General features: G+C 37.7%; 1 protein-coding gene across 2 annotated transcripts in view; it reads right to left on the bottom strand.

Moving 5' to 3' along the window:
• Window positions 1-11757: 11757 nt before the first annotated feature.
• Window positions 11758-17293, bottom strand: part of GAS2L3 (growth arrest specific 2 like 3) — a 39799-nt gene continuing 34263 nt past the window's right edge. For both annotated transcript variants that reach the window (XM_044227860.1, XM_044227861.1), the window contains exon 9: window positions 11758-15818. In XM_044227860.1, coding sequence (XP_044083795.1) covers window positions 14511-15818 — 1308 coding nt within the window. In that variant the 3' untranslated portion in view covers window positions 11758-14510. The remainder of the gene's footprint in view (window positions 15819-17293) is intronic.

The raw sequence follows: 17293 nt of genomic DNA on the forward strand, positions 1-17293 counted from the left end.
TTTCTTTAAGATCTGTTTAGCTTATAGAGAGAGGACTGCACTGAGATGCTCATTCTTTTTCCCATTTACTTTTATTCCGTGTCTGTGTTCTAAGCCTGACCACATCCATTATCCCTGATTTTCTTCTCCTCTCTATCCTAAGAGTATTTATTATCTACATTACACAAGTTAGTGAAATTCTTTTGGTGATTCATTATATATCGTTTTAGACTGTTTTATTTTATTCGCAGAGTGACACTCTGCTCAGATGGAAAAATCACCAGCCCTCCTCGAATGATTCATTTGGCGGGAACAACAAAACCATGTACGAAAAACAAAAACAAAACAACAACAATTTAAAAAAAAAAAGTGTGCCAGAATGTTCTCTAACACAAAACCCCTCTATGAAAAGAAAAAAATTTTATCATTTTATTATTGCTCATTGAAAATTAATCAATTTATTGAGGACATTTTTTATAGCCAGACTCTGTTCAGCCACACCTCAAATTCTGTGTAGCATGTCAGCTTGAGATTTTAAAATAAAATAGGATACAAGGAGGGGTGGGGAGGTGTTAAAGAAAAAAATAGAGGCAGGGGCTTTATATTTATAATTTAATTGTGATCTTAGTCTCTCTTTCTTTTTCTATCTATCCCTTTCTGGAAGGACACTAATGCAGGTCAAGCTACTCAGGGAAATTGACTCTGAGGTGGAGATTTGCACACATCATTGTTTTTTGGGGAATGCTCCCTGATCCGCACCTGGAAGGGAAGGAAAGGGAAGGAGGCACAAGTGGGTGGAAGTAGTAGTTGGACTGTGATGGTGTCACTACTGACATCTCAGCTGATCCCACAGGGAGCACTGGGACCTGGATTGTCTTTCAGAAGGGTCCCAAATTAAGGAAAGAGGGATAAACCCTTATGCCCAAGTGTTAGTCAGTCATTGACTGCAGACTGCCCCCGTAAGTGAAGTGGTCTAGACAAACAAAGGCAATTGGGATTTGGGAAACTTCAGACCTCAACTGGGAGTCAGATGGTGAACATGCCAGCACTCTGGGCAGCCGGAAGAGTGAGGGTTCCAGCCCCAAGAGGCAGGGGTGAATCTGGGTGGCACACCAAAGCATACATAATAGATTTTTTGGGTTTTCTTAAATATGAAATACTTCAGATATACAAATGGAGAATAATATAACAAACACCTGCATACCCATAATCTGATTTTTTAAAAAAGAGATTACAAATTCAGCTGAATATACACAGTGTAGTTTTACCCAATCCCATTTCCTTCCTCCATCAAGAAATAATCCACCATTCTAGGATGAAGGACCTCAATGTGAGAAAGGAATCCATCAAAATCCTTGAGGTGAACACAGGCAGCAACCTCTTCGACCTCAGCCGCAGCAACATCTTCCTAGGAACATCGCCAAAGGCAAGGGAAGCAAGGGCAAAAATGAACTATTGGGATTTCATCAATATCAAAAGCTTTTGCACAGCAAAGGAAACAGTTAACAAAACCAAAAGACAACCAACGGAATGGGAGAAGATATTTATAAACAACATATCAGATAATGGGCTAGTGTCCAAAATCTATAAAGAACTTAGCAAACTCAACACCCAAAGAACAAATAATCCAATCAAGAAATGGGCAAAAGACATGAACAGACATTTCTGCAAAGAAGACTTCCAGATGGCCAACAGACACATGAAAAAGTGCTCCACATCACTCGGCATTGGGAAATACAAATCAAAACCACAATGAGATACCACCTCACACCAGTCAGAATGGCTAAAATTAACAAGTCAAGAAATGACAGATGCTGGTGAGGATGCGGAGAAAGGGGAACCCTCCTCCACTGTTGGTGGGAATGCAAGCTGGTGCAACCACTCTGGAAAACAGCATGGAGGTTCCTCAAAATGTTGAAAATAGAACTTCCCTATGACCCAGCAATTGCACTCCTGGGTATTTACCCTAAAGATACAAACGTAGTGATCCAAAGGGGAACGTGCACCCGAATGTTTATAGCAGAAATGTCCACAATAGCCAAACTATGGAAAGAACCTAGATGTCCATCAACAGATGAATGGATCAAGAAGATGTGGTATATATACACAATGGAATACTATGCAGCCATCAAAAGAAATGGAATCTTGCCATTTGCGACGACGTGGATGGAACTAGAGGGTATCATGCTTAGCGAAATAAGTCAAGCAGAGAAAGACAACTATCATATGATCTCCCTGATATGAGGAAGCGGAGCTGCAACATGGGGGATTAAGGGGGTAGGAGAAGAATAAATGAAACAAGATGGGATTGGGAGGGAGACAAACCATAAGTGACTCTTAATCTCACAAAACAAACTGAGGGTTGCTGGGGGGAGGGGGGTTGGAGAAGGGGGGTGGGGTTATGGACATTGAGGAGGGTATGTGCTATGGTGAGTGCTGTGAAGTGTGTAAACCTGGCGATTCACAGACCTGTACCCCTGGGGATAAAAATACATGTTTATAAAAATTAAAAAAAAATAATAATAAAAATAAGAAATAATCCACCATTCTATGCTTGACGTTTCCCTTTTTTCAAGTAATGTAACCAATTGTCTTGATTTGCTTGGAACTGTGGGCCAGCGGGTGGGTCCCAAAATATGAAACTTTCAGTAATAAAACAGTAAAAGTTGCAGGCAAACCAGGATGGTTGGTCACCCTATCAAACATATTTTATACTTTTTCTACATATGTAACAATTCACAAATCATGTATATTTCATGTTTAAGCTTTATGTAAATGGAATCATGTTGCCTTATCACTCTACAACTTGCCTTTTTAAAAGCTAAATATAATATTTGTGAGACTGAGTCATGTGCATAATTATAGCTCAAGTTCATTCATTTTTACAGCTCCAGAAGATTCCACTGCTTGGCTACACCACAATTTATTTATCCATTCTGCTTTTGATGGGACATCTTGGTTGTTTCTGGCTGTTCATTTCAAACCATGCTGCAAGTGGCATTATTGTATCTCTATGCACATGTCTGAGCTTTTCCACGTAGAGGTAGAACTGCTAGCCTGTCTTGCATGCACATCTTCACCTTTACTAATAACCAGAAACTTGCTCTCCAAAGCAAGTGCACTAATCTTCCTCCCCACTAACCATGTTTGAGGGCTGATGTTGCTGCCTGTCTTTACCAAAGTTTACTATTATCCGATTTTGAAAATGTTGAAATCTAAGAGATCTAAGATTGTTGTTTGATTGATTGATTGGATTTTTTTTGTTTTCTTTTTTAAAAAAAGTCTAGATTGTTCCCTACTATTTTTTAAGTATATTAAAATTTATATATTCACCAGATTTTATTCTGTAGGACATTGTACTTCCATTAGATGCAAGCTCCACAAAAGGTCCACCCATAGTTATTTGGTTCACCATTATCCAAGGATGAATACATATAAACAATCAATCTTTGCTGGATTCATGGAAGATAGAAAGTACTTAATAAACACTGAATGGATGAATTCCAAGTGTTAGGTCATGAGAGGGGAATTGGACTTAATTTTCCAAACACCTAAGGATTCATACTTTTTTATGTACTGCCTGTTGATTAAAAATTGCAAAGCTAGCTTTCTGTAGAAACTCAGTTTTTATGATAAGATTCCCCCTTGGTGATGTGCCTCATGTTGTACGGCTCACAATAAGGCATTTAGCTGTTGCATCTGTGTTGTTGAAGATGGTGACGATAAACTTATTAAATAGCAAGTATCTTCAGTTTGTGATTAAAGAAATGGAAATGTCAAGGGGCTTAATAACTAACTTAATCTCACCCCACAAAAATGCAGTCTCCTTCTCCCCAAGAGGCATTTACTTTCCTTTCCTGTCCACACTATTTATTCACAGTCTGCCAATATCATTGCAAATGAGCTCAAGCCATTTAACTTCAAAGCCAGCCAGAGCCTATGACCTTGAGATTTAAAAACCACAAACAAGTACAAAGTGAACAACCATCTTTATGTACTTTCTGGACACCACAGATCTCTTTTCAGACCAAATGGAGTGAGCTCCTGCAACTTCAGAAGAGAAATATGAGAACAGCTCAACAAATGACTCCTGTTGACCTACTCTAAAATCCTAGTGCAAGGCCCAGTTCACAGCAGGTCCTCAACTTGAATGAATGAGGGCTCCTTCCTAATTTCTCTTATAAGTATCAAAGATGGCAACCATACAAAAATTAGGGGAAAAGCAACCCTACCACATTTGTAATCTTTATTCTTGAAGATTATTTCACTTTGTACTTGCTTTTGTTTGAAGAGAGTTCAAGCATTTCCTTTGTTTCTGAAACTTATAGCTGTAAATAAATTATCTTAACTCTTTCTTTTCCCTCAAAAACTAACCCTTTGCTTCCAAACAAAGGCCAAATTCTTGAGCCAGACTTAAGGCGTTATAGGCGGCATCTTATTCCTCCACTGTTCCTCTGAAAGCACCCCATATTGCAGCTCAAGGGAAATCCCTGCTATTTCCATACATGTTCTAGAATTTCCCCCTGTGTCTTTGCTCACACAGATGCTCCAACTGGAATGCCCCTACTGTTGTCTAGCTCTGAGTGAGTTACCTGTGCTGGTGGTCTGCCTGTTTGTTCTGACACACACCCCCTTTGTCTTCCCCTGATCTCATCTGAGCCCTACAGTTCCTGGACTCAGGGGTCAGCCAAAGGGAGGCACTAGTGGACACCACCAGAGGACAGGAAAAGGAAGAAGCTGTAGTGTTTCTTCTCTCTAGCTGCCTTGGGCAGCATCTCTAGCAGTAGCCGCATCTCCCCCTTGGCTGCAGCTGCCGCCAGACAGGCCTGCTGGGATTTCAGGTTCCTGGATGGAAAGAGGGAAGGAATCCCAAGAATCTCACTTGAGCCCTGCATTCAGCTATGCCTGAAGCAATAGGTGTAACCTCTGCAATTCCCATGTATGTGAGCCAATGCATTCTCTTTTAAAACGTAAGCCATTTTGACTTTTTTCACCATAAGCAGCAAATAGTGTTTATTAATTTAATACCTCAAGTAAGAAGTAATTTCTCACTTAGCAAGCATATGAGAGGAAAAACTATTCTTAAATCACTATATTGCAGGGTAGAAAATATTATTTGTTACAGGAAAGATGTCAGTTCAGAAGAGGGAGAGTGACTTCCATCATGACCTGTGGGGGTAGAGCCAAGGCATTCAGGTTGAAATAGGAAGCCAAGGAAGGTTTTTGAACAGTGGTATGTCATGATTAAGCTGAGCTGTAGGCAGATTACTACGGGCACAGTGTGGCATGCAGAGCCACTGCATTGCACAACTCTAGGGCATGCCATTCACCTGGAATGGTGCTCCCTGGAGTTGCACCATGTACAGCCTTGAGCAATGGAGAAAAGCTGAAAACATGGCCAAAGAGCTTCTGCCCTCTGGGAGAGAAGTGCCAGGAATTTGGGCTATAATGGAAGGCAGCAGATTTAAGACACACTGTAAAATAATTTGAAAGTTTCAGTGTGCGGAAAGGAAGAGGTGTCAACAGAAAGAGGGCAATTGGGAGGAAGAGTAGCTTTGGTGGAGATAGAAAGTTCCTTTTCAGACAAGAGATTTTAAGGCAGTAATGGGAGGAGGCTGGTGGCTGCTGACAATGGAACTGGGGCTTGGGGAAATAGGGCTGAGAATACAGATCTGGAAATCATTCACACAGAGATGGTACTGGAAATTACAGTTTGAAAGAAATTGGCAAGAGAGAAAATATGTGTTAGAAGACGGCCAAAGTATGTTCCTTAGGGATTAGCTACATGGAAAGTGCAGAGAGGGCACATGAGTCAGAAAATGGGACTGATGAGGGAGGAATCAAAGAATCGTGAGAAAATTAAGGATCATGTCAGGAGGACCAAGGAGGAGTTTCAGAAAGGAGGGGCTGGCCATTCCCATACCCCCTTCTCCCTCAACAGTAATTGCTGGAGTATTTGTCAAGGGGCACATGGGAGGCCCAGTCAGTGAAGCATCCAACTCTTGATTTGGGCTCATATCATGATTTCAGTGTTGTGAGATCGAGCCCCATGTCCGGCTACTCATTGGGCTTGGAGTCTGCTTGAGATTCTTCCTTTCCCTCTCCCTCTGTCCCTCCCCCTTCTCTTTCTCACTCCCTTTCTGAAAATAAAATAAAATAAAATAAGCCATCAGCCTGGGTCCCTGAACAACTACAATGAGCAGAGCCCCAAATGACCCAGAAGGACATCTAGCATGAGTGAAAATTACCTTTGCTGCTAAAAGCCAAGACGAGTGTTTTCTTGTTTCTGCAGCAAAGCCCAGCTCACCCTGACCAACTCATGATTGCCCCTTGGGGATGAGGGAGTGGGGAGAAAAAGCATAATCCGAGACCATAGCATGTTTCTAGGAATAGGGGGAAAACTGGCAAAAGAAACTGAAGATGTAAGAGAGGGTATAGTTGTTGGTCTTGGTTCTGGGAGAGGGTGAAATGTTGTGTTATTCCTGTGCACACCAGCATACCACAGACCAGACTTGCTGGATATGTGGCCAATACACCAGGTCTTCACAGGATGCCTCTGGGTTCTGTGGAGCTATAGGCCAGCAGGCAAGATGCAGCAAAGGCCCAGAAGGTGTTGTTCTGCAATATACAGCAAGAGCATGTTTCTTCCGTCATCAGGTAGGGCAAGGCACTGAGAAGTCCAATCCCAGGAAGCATCTCGAAATTGCACTCTCTAGACATGACAGAGGTACCTGGAGGGTGACCAGCCTTTTTCTCCGTGCAGCCACGTGGAGAGCTCATCTCTGTTCTGTGGTGCACTTAAGACTTGAGGTGGAGGTTAGTGGAAAGGGTAGGAAGGAGATACTATAGAAGAGAAGCAGCCTTGTGTTAAAGATGTATGTTTCTTGATTTTAAGTAATGGCTTACCCAACAAAAGCTCAGGTCTCTTTCTGTTTCCAATCCCTTGTTTAGACTTGATTCTTACTGCTCTATTTTCCAAGTAACAATTCATGGTGAATGACCCTTGTCCTCAAGGCTCAGGTACAAATACCAAATTTCCATTTTCTTTTATAGGCTCCTGGTCTGAAGCAATAGGAGAAGATAAGATGTTCTCATCAAGGTATTTTATCCCATGGGTGAAATAAATCACAAGGAAAGAATCAAGTGGACTATAGTAAAAAAAAAATAATGATAAAATAAATTTTTTTTTTAAATCGCACTTTTTTTTTAAAGTGACCTGAATGAAGACTGTCATCTCCTGGAGAACAGTGGCCGGTCTTGTCACTGTGTCCCCAGCATACAGCTTAGTGTCCGGCACAGAGTAGGCACTCAGAAAAACTGTTTGCTAGCTGGACAAATGAATAAATGTTTTGCTGCATTGTGGCTGCATAGATTGCTTTAGAAAGCAATCACAATTATAGGTAATACAAAGAATCTGCTGGGCTGGACCCAATGCATTTAGGACCCACTGAAAGGGCCATTGAACTGGGATAATTCATACACCCGAAAGACAACTACCTATGCCATTTGACTTCACTCTGCTGCTTATAGGATTGGCTTAATTGTGCAGCTAATGGGCTCTACCAACAACAAACTCCCTGACCTGAGTTTCCCCATCTGTTAGTGTGAGGACTGAAGTAGTTAGCTGCAGGACCCTCAGTAATCTCTGTTCACTCTGAGTGTTCTCTCACATCCTTGAAAATATTTTTTTTTTGAAAATACATTTTTCTAAACAAAAACCTGGCTAGTAAGTAGGGAAGTTTCTAACATTTTCTTCTGTGAAACTGTAGCAGTCTGTGGTTAATGTAATGAAAGAAATCAGTAAGTTTAAGGCCCCTCTTATTACTGTCCTCTTTCCCTCTCTTCTTCCAAAATGAGCGGGTCATGTCTGCAGACTTCAAACTCTACCCTGGTATTTTCTCTGGAAAACACTCCTTTCACAGTAGGTGGGTCCACAACATTAAGCTAGAGGTTCCCTTTATACACACTGATGCTTATTTCCCTCAGTAAAAGGGTATTTCCTTCCCTCCTTCCATCAGCATGTAGGCATCAAATGTAGGCACTAATTGCAGGAGATGCAACTATGAACAAGTGAGATACAGGGTTCCTATTCTAGGTTCGGTCAGGGATTTAGGCAAGTAAGCAGGAGATTGGTGTTTGGTGCAATGTAATGATACGAAATGTGAGTTGGGGAGAAAGTACGCTGGAGACATCCAACCCAGGCTTGGAAGGTCTGGGTTTCTGAGTGAGTGATGCTTGTGCTGTGACATGAAGGTTAACTGTGAGCCAGGTGAGGGGCTGGAGTGAGGGAAGGTGTGGGTAGTCAAGGGAATAGCATCTCCCCTCTCTGAAGACACCGAACTACGCTCTCTTCTTAACTTGCTCTCTGAGCTTTGCTGATCTCAAAGGCTGTAATTTTCAGTATTGACTTTTTTTAACCTCTAAGGAGACCTGGGACTTCATGGACATCAAAAACATTTTTGCTGATGCCTAAGGTAAATGGAAACTACTGCATATTGCTGTTTAAGGGCACTTGCCTTCCAAGGATGCGGAGAAATAGGAACCCTGGTGCGTTGTTGGTGGGAATGTGAACTAGTACAGCCACTGTAGAAAACAACATGGAGGCCGCAAAAAATTAAAAATAGAACTATCCTATTATCCAGTAATCATGCTATGGAGTGTTTACCCAAAGAATACAAAAACACAAATTCAAAGGGATACATGCACTCCCGCGTTTACTCCAGCATTATTTACAGTAGCCAAATTATGTAATCCAGTGTCCATTGATAGATGAATGGATATAGAAGACGTGGTATATACACAACAGAATACTATTCAGTCATAAAAAGGAATGAAATCTTGCCATTGCAATGAAGTGGATAGATCTAGAGAGTATAATGCTAAGTGAAGTAAGTCAGCTAGAGAAAGACAATGCCATATGATTTCACTCATATATAGAATGTAAGAACAAACAAAGGGGAAAAAAAGAGACAAACCAAAAATCAGACTCTTAACTATAAGGAATAAACAGATGGTTACCAGAGGGGAGGTGAATAAGGCGGGGGGGGGGACAGGTGAAGGGGATTAAGAGTACACTTACCTCGATGAGTACTGAGTAATGTGTAGAATTGTTGAATTGCCATATTGTACACCTGAAGCTATATATCACTGTGTGTTAACTACACTAGAATTAAAAGTAAATAAAGGCACTTGCCTTCATTTTACCTCAGTGCTTGGGATTAAAATTTAAAATGTCACGTTCCCCTCCTCTTCCAATAAACACCACAGGTTGGCCTATTCTTCCACAGCTACTTATTGGGTCCCAGAGCACCCAGCACAGGGCAATGAATTATTGGAGAGATCTGCATGGCGTGACTTTGTAGCACACTTGCAGGGCTGCATGAGAAGATCTATTTATTCATTCTGGAAGAAGCATATGAAACCTGTTCATTCAGAGGACAGTCACTTATTTTCAAAAGTTTTTTGTTTTGTTTTGTTTTTAATGGAGCCCCTAGGGCCATCTACAATGTGGTATCTTTTACCAATATCTACTTCCATTGCACTGCCAGGAAATTGATTTTAATTGCTAATTTTACTATTTTGTACTAAATTTAATTTTCTTTCATTCATTCACCCAGCAAACATTTATAGAGCACCTCTACTTCATCACTTTGTCCTACCTCCAATGCTTTGAACATAGTTATAAACTATAAACTATATTTATAAACTATAAACTTTATAAACTAAAGACATAAAAATATACTAATCTCTAAATCTATTCAAGTTTAGAATACTTATAGAAAAGTCCAAAAACAATTAAATCAAGAAAACTTTTCTCAGAAGAAATAAAGCAGGATGTTGTATTTCCATGGATTTTTTTAAAAAGATGCCACCTAAGTCCTGGTTTCCTTATCATATCAACATAGATAACAAATCAAATGTGTAGGTAAAAATAAATTTATCCTTTAAGCTCAATTCATCACTCCTAGTAGGTATTTTTATATTTACTGTTAGTTTTCTTGAGCCTTAGTTTCCTCATCTATAAAAAGAGAGTTCACTCCTAAATTTATTAACAAACATATACCAAATGCCTACTATGTGCTAGATACTGGCTTATGCTTTGGGAACACGGTGGTAAACAAAACAGACACAATTCCTGTCTGTATGGTGTTAATAGGCCGTGATCGTATAGTGGTTAGTACTCTGCGTTGTGTATGGTGTTAATAGTCTCATGAAGATAATAATACTAATACGGAATGCTTGGAAGATTGGCTATTAATATAATCAAGCATTCTGTGAGTTGCAAAGTGCTTTGTAAACCCAAGGCTCCTCAATGTGAGAACCACTTTTTTCTTCGTTCTATCTCCACCATTCAGTAGGTTTTACTAAATGATGATCTGAGTAGATACAACTACTCAATACTATCACATTTGACCACTAGAGGTCCTCCACAGTCATACCCAACATTAGTGTATTATATTCATTCATTCCAGTATAATTTACCGAAAGCAACTTAAGAAAGTTGGTTACATTAAATAAAATGTATTATATGAAACTCTAAGGGACTCTCCACAAGAGATTAATTATATTAACCTAGATATCACATCCCATGAAATAAGATTTGTGCTAACCCTGACTGAACACCCAAAATAAAGAAAATATTCTGAATTAATGCTTTATCACAGCAGTCCTGCAAAAACAAACCACTTCACCACCATACATACTTCTTTTAAGATAAATCATTGTAGGGACACCTGGATGGCTCAGTCAGTTAAGCATCTGCCTTTGGCTCAGGTCATGATCCCAGGGTCCTGGGATGAAATCCTGCATCTGGCTCCTTCCTTGCCCAGCAAGGAGCCTGCTTCTTCCTCTGCCTGCTGCTCCCTCTATTTGTGCTCTCTCTCTCTCTTTCTGACAAATAAATAAATAAAATCTTAAAAAAAAAAAAAAAGACAAGTTAATGTCCACATCATTTTTAGTGGCTATTTTGTATTCTATTTTATGGTTATACCAATATTACTATGTGCTATAGTTAACAAACTTACTGCTAAATCTTTGCAATCAAAGTCAAGTCTTGTGTTTTTCTATAAGAAAAAAAATCAGTATATTTATAGGAAAGCAGCTTAAATTTAATAAAATATTTCTTTATATTTTCATATTTACTGGCAATTGTTTTTAATGTTTTCATAATATTCCCCCAAATTTCATAAACTCATGAATTTAAGTTTAAAATTTTACACAAATAGCTGAAAAATATAATAAGAATTTTGCCCAAGTGGTGTTTTCCTGTTTTCTTTTTTGAAATATCACAGGAAATACTTAATGAACACATACTGAACTGCTTTTTATAATTGCTCTGATCGTGAATATACAAAAACATGAGTATTTCAAGACTCTTTTCACTTATGTCTGAGTGTGCAATCAAGACAAAGGCACTGGAAATTCCTACTGTCAGGAGCCTTCCATGAACACAAGACTGGTGTAATCTATTGAACTGTACTCTAATAACTGTACTCTAATAATTATTTCTATTATCTTGGTAATTCTTAAGTATGAGCCTTATTGAGACAAACTTCTAACAGATATAACAACTTAGGGAACAAATTCTGCTATTTAATGGCAGAATCTTACTATTCCCTTGAAGCAGTGAAGTAAATTCCACAAGTATGAAAAGGGCAGTTTAGGTGGCAAAATCAAAACTATTCTCAAATTATGAGTGCTTGATATATGCAATTTCTCACATGAACTGAGTGATCAGAATGCATTTCCAACACACAAAAAAGTACACTGAAAACTTAGTGCATATGTTTAAGTTTTAATACTTGAGAAAATAGAAGTTAAAATCTGATACAAACACTGCTGCACAAGAAAAGAATATATACACATTTGGATATCAATAGAGTCAGTATGTGAACCTGGATGTACAAATGTATCAAAACAACCTGTTATTGAAGGCCTTAAAGGAAGTAAGAGATTTTAAAATCAGGTAAGGATTAAAAGATCGCAGAAGGAACAGTAACTATTTCTCAAAAAATTTCCCTTGTCCACTAAGAATTGTAAACTCTGTGACATGGAAAGTTAGAGGTCACATAATGCATCAAGATATTTTGAAGACGTAAGACATAAATGCCCAATGTAAACCCAAACAATCTAAAAATAACCAGCATTTCATTTTCCTCCAAAGATCAAATTGATATACCAGTCATGTTCACAAATTTTGGCAATGAAAAATAAAAACTCGTTCCATTCTTTTTTGAAAATACATGTTATTTCTTCCACCAGCTGCTTTAGTAATTTAAGCTTAATTCATTTTGTTAAATATGAAACAAGAAAAATCTTTTAAAATCTTGTCCTCTTAGTTAGAAGAAGTGAAAACTTCTTTCCAACTTCAACACTGTATTTTAATAATTGTGAAAATGATCAAAAACAATATATTTGAAGGTCTTTAAGATACTTCAAAATATATTTGAAGAAAGAATTTTTCAGCTGTTGTTTATTTTTAAAAATCTTTATCTTGGAAGGATAAGCTTCAAAGGTATCTTGAAAGGGATCATGCAACATCAATATAATTGGAGAAATTCCCTACTGATGAAAAATAGGGTCATTTATAAATTAACTTCCAATTTTCTAAAAAAAATTCTTGGAATTTATGCCAGATGCCTATGGGATACTTTTATTCCTGATTATTCTCAATACAAAAGTTACTGTTTAATACTGTAAAATCTACTTTATTTCATAGGTTGGTTGGCATAGCATTATTTTTTAAGTTCTAGAAGTTACCAATACCAAAATATTATTTGATCTTATGAGGGAATAAACTTCTTGAACATTAAATTCTTTCTCTTTGAAAGATGCATTAAACATTTCTGATTACTAAAAACGTAAAGCTCCTAGCACTTCTTGAACACTGATTTCACTTTCCAAAAATGTAAATATTCTCTCAATGCCCAGAGCAACAGAACTCAACCAAGTATTTGGTGACTGTCTCTTTTAAGAAGAGAAGTATCAATTATTCCAAAAACTAGCTTGCATATATCTCTGATTTTAACTGTATTCCTCAGACAAAAGATCACTTCGGTTTATACAAAGTTTTCTTGCTTTATAATCTACAGAATGTTAGTGAGCTTAAGATGATTATCTTATAATTGCACATTTGTGTAAACCATTGTTTTTCTTTAGAAAACACATTTTAGCTTAATAGGGAAACACAAACCTCAATATTGAATATAATAACCTATGATAACTGATAATACTATAAAGTTTTAAACACACCCCAAAACTTCTGAAAGTACATTTATGATTTTTTTAAATAGCCATAATCCCTTAAAAAACAAATTATTTACAAATATCTTAGAGCAGTGGAACCTATGCAGTCGTTACATGATGTGGATATGTTCCTTGAGAGTCTACCTACAGAGCAGAAAACACTGCATTTATACTGTCCACTTGCCATTGAAAAACTGAAAGCAGCATGATTTTATGAAAGAAAATTAATATAATTGGAAGGGTTTAATTAAAACTGGCAGTGTGCTCTCTAAAGAAAAATAATAATCACATGATAGAATTTTTATATAGCACCACCATAAGATGCTTTAGTAACACCTTAATTTTAGGATTGTTAACACATAATTCTGATATTAAAACATTATTTTAATGTAAAAATTCATATCTGTACTCAGAGGAAACTATAGTAAAAATATTTTTAATATGCTAAAAGTTACTAACTCAGTTTCCCCTTTCACATTGCACAGCATCCATCTAAAATATAAGGTGTAGATTCTTATAAATAACATATAAAAAGTCTTGGGTTTCTTTTTGTTTTTTTACCAAATTTCAGTTTAAATGTCAATATCTTATGGGGTTTTTTTACCAAAAATATTACAAATTTTTTTACCAAAAATATAACAAAATATTAACAACTTTAATATAAGCCAGTTAAAAACCATTCCTTCTGATTTGGAAAGCTTAAAATGTTAAGTAATAGAATTCTACCAACCCTAGAGTAATGTCAAGCTAATCAGCAGCAGCCATTGGTACTTAGTATTGTTCAATCAGGTAATCCTGATCAAAAAATTAAATTAGGTGCCTTTTGTAAGACAAGTGCCAAACCGTTGCTATTTTATCAAAATGCGATAACTAATATGAAGAGCACCACTGTTGCTATTAGCCAGTATAAAACCTCCATATTTAATACATATTCAAAAATTCAATAACTATAGTTATAACTCCAGTAGTGTTATTTAGCTCTACATTTCCCTTAAAGGGCAGACATTAACAAAGATGCTATGTATTAAAAATCATATCAATATCTATTATTAATAAGAACATTTTGATGATTTTACAACTGTCTGCCTCAAAAGGGTACCTCTGGCGAATTCAGAAATGTGAATTCTGATGCACACTCTACCCATCCCCAACCTCCAACCCTCACCTTCCTGTGCCTAATATCTGAACCTATTTGGACAAACACCCACAGGAGGAAACTTTTAAGATGTGATGCTAACATATTTTACTCTCTTCTTTTCCTGTTTTCTTAAAGGATGCATTTGTATTTATTTTCTAGGTTTCTTACTTCCAGTCATAACAAAATAATGGTCATCGTCTTCCTTTTTCTTTGCGGTAGGTTTTTTATCTCCACTAACTGCTTCCTTACCAGATGAGGGTGGTTTCCGGGTTGCAGCTGGGGCTTTGCCACTTTTTGGAGGCCCTTTTGCTGAATACTGGCTCTTAGTGGCCATCTGTGCTGACTTTGATACAGGTTGTGTCTTGACAGAGGACTGGGGAAGACTCATGAGAGACAGTGGGGTACGGCCAGGGGACTTCAAGGAGCTGGGTCCTATCTTCTGGGATGGACTTTTATTCTGAGGCTGCTTTTTGGCAACTGAAACCATATTCTTATCTTTTGATTCCTGTGCAGTTTTTGTAGGTAAAACTGAGGATACGGACAGTGGTTGGTTTAAATTTAAGGCTGACTTAAGCTTGTGTGCTGGCATTGCCCCAGCTTGTGGGGCTCTATCAGAGGGCTGAGACCGCATTCCTAGACTTGTGGGTATAGTTTTGGAACTGGATTTTGTTATTTTTGCAGGGGAATGGAGAGAGGGGGAAGGTTTAGGCCTTACATGTATATTTGCCATAGGTGGCTTTGGACGCTTTGACGATGAATCTGAATGTGCTGCTGAAGGAGACTCTGCATTATCCCTGGAAGATTTCAGAGTGTGTTTCAAATGCTTCAGTTCAGTTTTTCCAGAAGACTTATTTGGCACAAGTGCAGACTCAGGCACATCTCTGGGCTTCTGGGCCATAACAAGATTGGCCTGAGGAGTATCGTGTGATGAGATAAGTTTTCTCAATGACTGAGATTCACAAGGTGTGGTTCTGGATGAAGTTGGTGAAGAAGTGCTTTTACCTACTGCTTTGACTGAAGGGGCCTGTGGTTTCTTTGTGATGCCTTTTGAAGATTTGAGCTTAAGATGAGAAGATGATGCTGGAGAATCTGGCAATTTGGAACGGACTGACACAGAGCCCAGATTCCCTCCTTTCAGGGAAGATGCTGGCAGCAACCCATCCAGTGGACGTACCTGCTTTTCTTTGCTTCTTGGAATACCAACTGGCGTGCCAGGTTTTGATTTTTGTTTCTGAAACATGTTAACAGCTGACAAAGGATTCATTTCAGGAGGCTGAGGTGTTCTGGCAGACGAATCAGGTACATTTTCATTGGAAACTCCTTTTTGAAAGGCTAGAATTTTTTGTTCTAGTGTAGCAAATTGTAATATTCGACAGGGATCATATTTAAGCAAAAATCCTTGAAGAGTATCCCAGCCTCCACCAACACGGACCATGACATGTTTTCCATGAAGCATCTTTTCCCCCAAAAGAAAGTAAAAAAAGAAATAAATAAACAAAAAGCCCATAAGGTTCATAGTTCCAATCCATTAGCAGTCACAATCTGTGATGTTTATGATCTATGAAATTCAGAGTATTTGCCAGCAGCTTCAATATAAATTGATAGTCTATTTCTTACATTACTAAAATTATCTATTTAATTCATACTGAATTGTGCAATTAAATATAGGTCCTCTAATTTGTAAGAAAAATTTTTGCACACAACTTACATCCTAAAAATCCAAATTGCAAATATACAAAATTGCAAGGGCAATATTGTTCAATAAAGAGGAAGAAAAGAGAAAGGAAAGGCAGAAGGAGAGGAAGAGAAGGAGAAATGAGGACTTACAGAAAATACGCCTCATAATAAAGAAAAAAATTACGGAAGAAAGATAAAAACAACTAAAACTTGTACTTTGCAAATTAGTAAATTCCTTTCATATATATAATTTAGCAATTTAACCTTTCAAAAAACTTAATATAATTTACAATTTAGTCCTTCTTTGCAGACAAGAAAATTATAGCTCTGCAAAGTTGAAGAAATTGTCTCAAATCACACAGCTTGAGCCTGGCCTCAAACATACCAGGCTGCACAACTCAAATGGCGCTTTTGTGCAGCCAAGATGCATCCTGGGTAGGCCAGCATAGTCCCAGCTGATTTTCAGGCCCCTATCTACTCGGCAAGCAATTCTTCACCATTGTAGGAGATTGCCCTGCAAACATTAACTCCAAATCCCATGCTCCCATCATTATATCAGACTGCCTTAAAAAAAGAAAGCTAATTAAAAAACAAAAAGTCTTGGAAATGTTTCTAAGCGAGTTGGGCAGGGTGTGAGGAGGTAATGATAACATATGAAATTTTAAAATATGGATGGTGAAATATTTTAAAATATTTTTATATTATATTCCTAGATTGGAAATAAAAGTGGACAGAATGCCAAACAGGTGAAACTTCAATCTCTTTACCAATAAAGGGGACAGTTAATCAACTGCAGATCACAGGTGGGACAAAGGAAGGAAATGAATATGCACATCAGGATATTGGTAAATACACTGATGCTGTGTCAAAGAGAAAAGGTTTTATACTTAAGACCCAATCTATACATTATTATAAACTGCAACATTTCGACTTCCTTTTCTTATTACTGATATTAATCTTATTACATGTACTGTTTTAGTTTTTTCTTCTTATTATAGGAAATCATGCCTTTTTAGAAAATTTGAAACATGGAATAAAATAGCTTGGGTATATAAAAATTTTTTTCCCCACAATTATTTTAAATGTCTGAATAGTCTTAGCTATCCTTAGTAGTTTATTGTGTTAAAGGTGTCTACCAAAACTCATATGTACTCGTGAAAGCAAGTATTCCATATTTTTCCTGTACAGTAAAATTCTTCCATTAATAACACTCCCTATTGCATTTTTTTAAAAAGTAAAAGGCAAGCAAAAGGA

Source organism: Neovison vison, chromosome 12 (genome assembly GCF_020171115.1).
Source record: "Neovison vison isolate M4711 chromosome 12, ASM_NN_V1, whole genome shotgun sequence".
In the NCBI taxonomy this organism is placed as follows: domain Eukaryota; kingdom Metazoa; phylum Chordata; class Mammalia; order Carnivora; family Mustelidae; genus Neogale; species Neogale vison.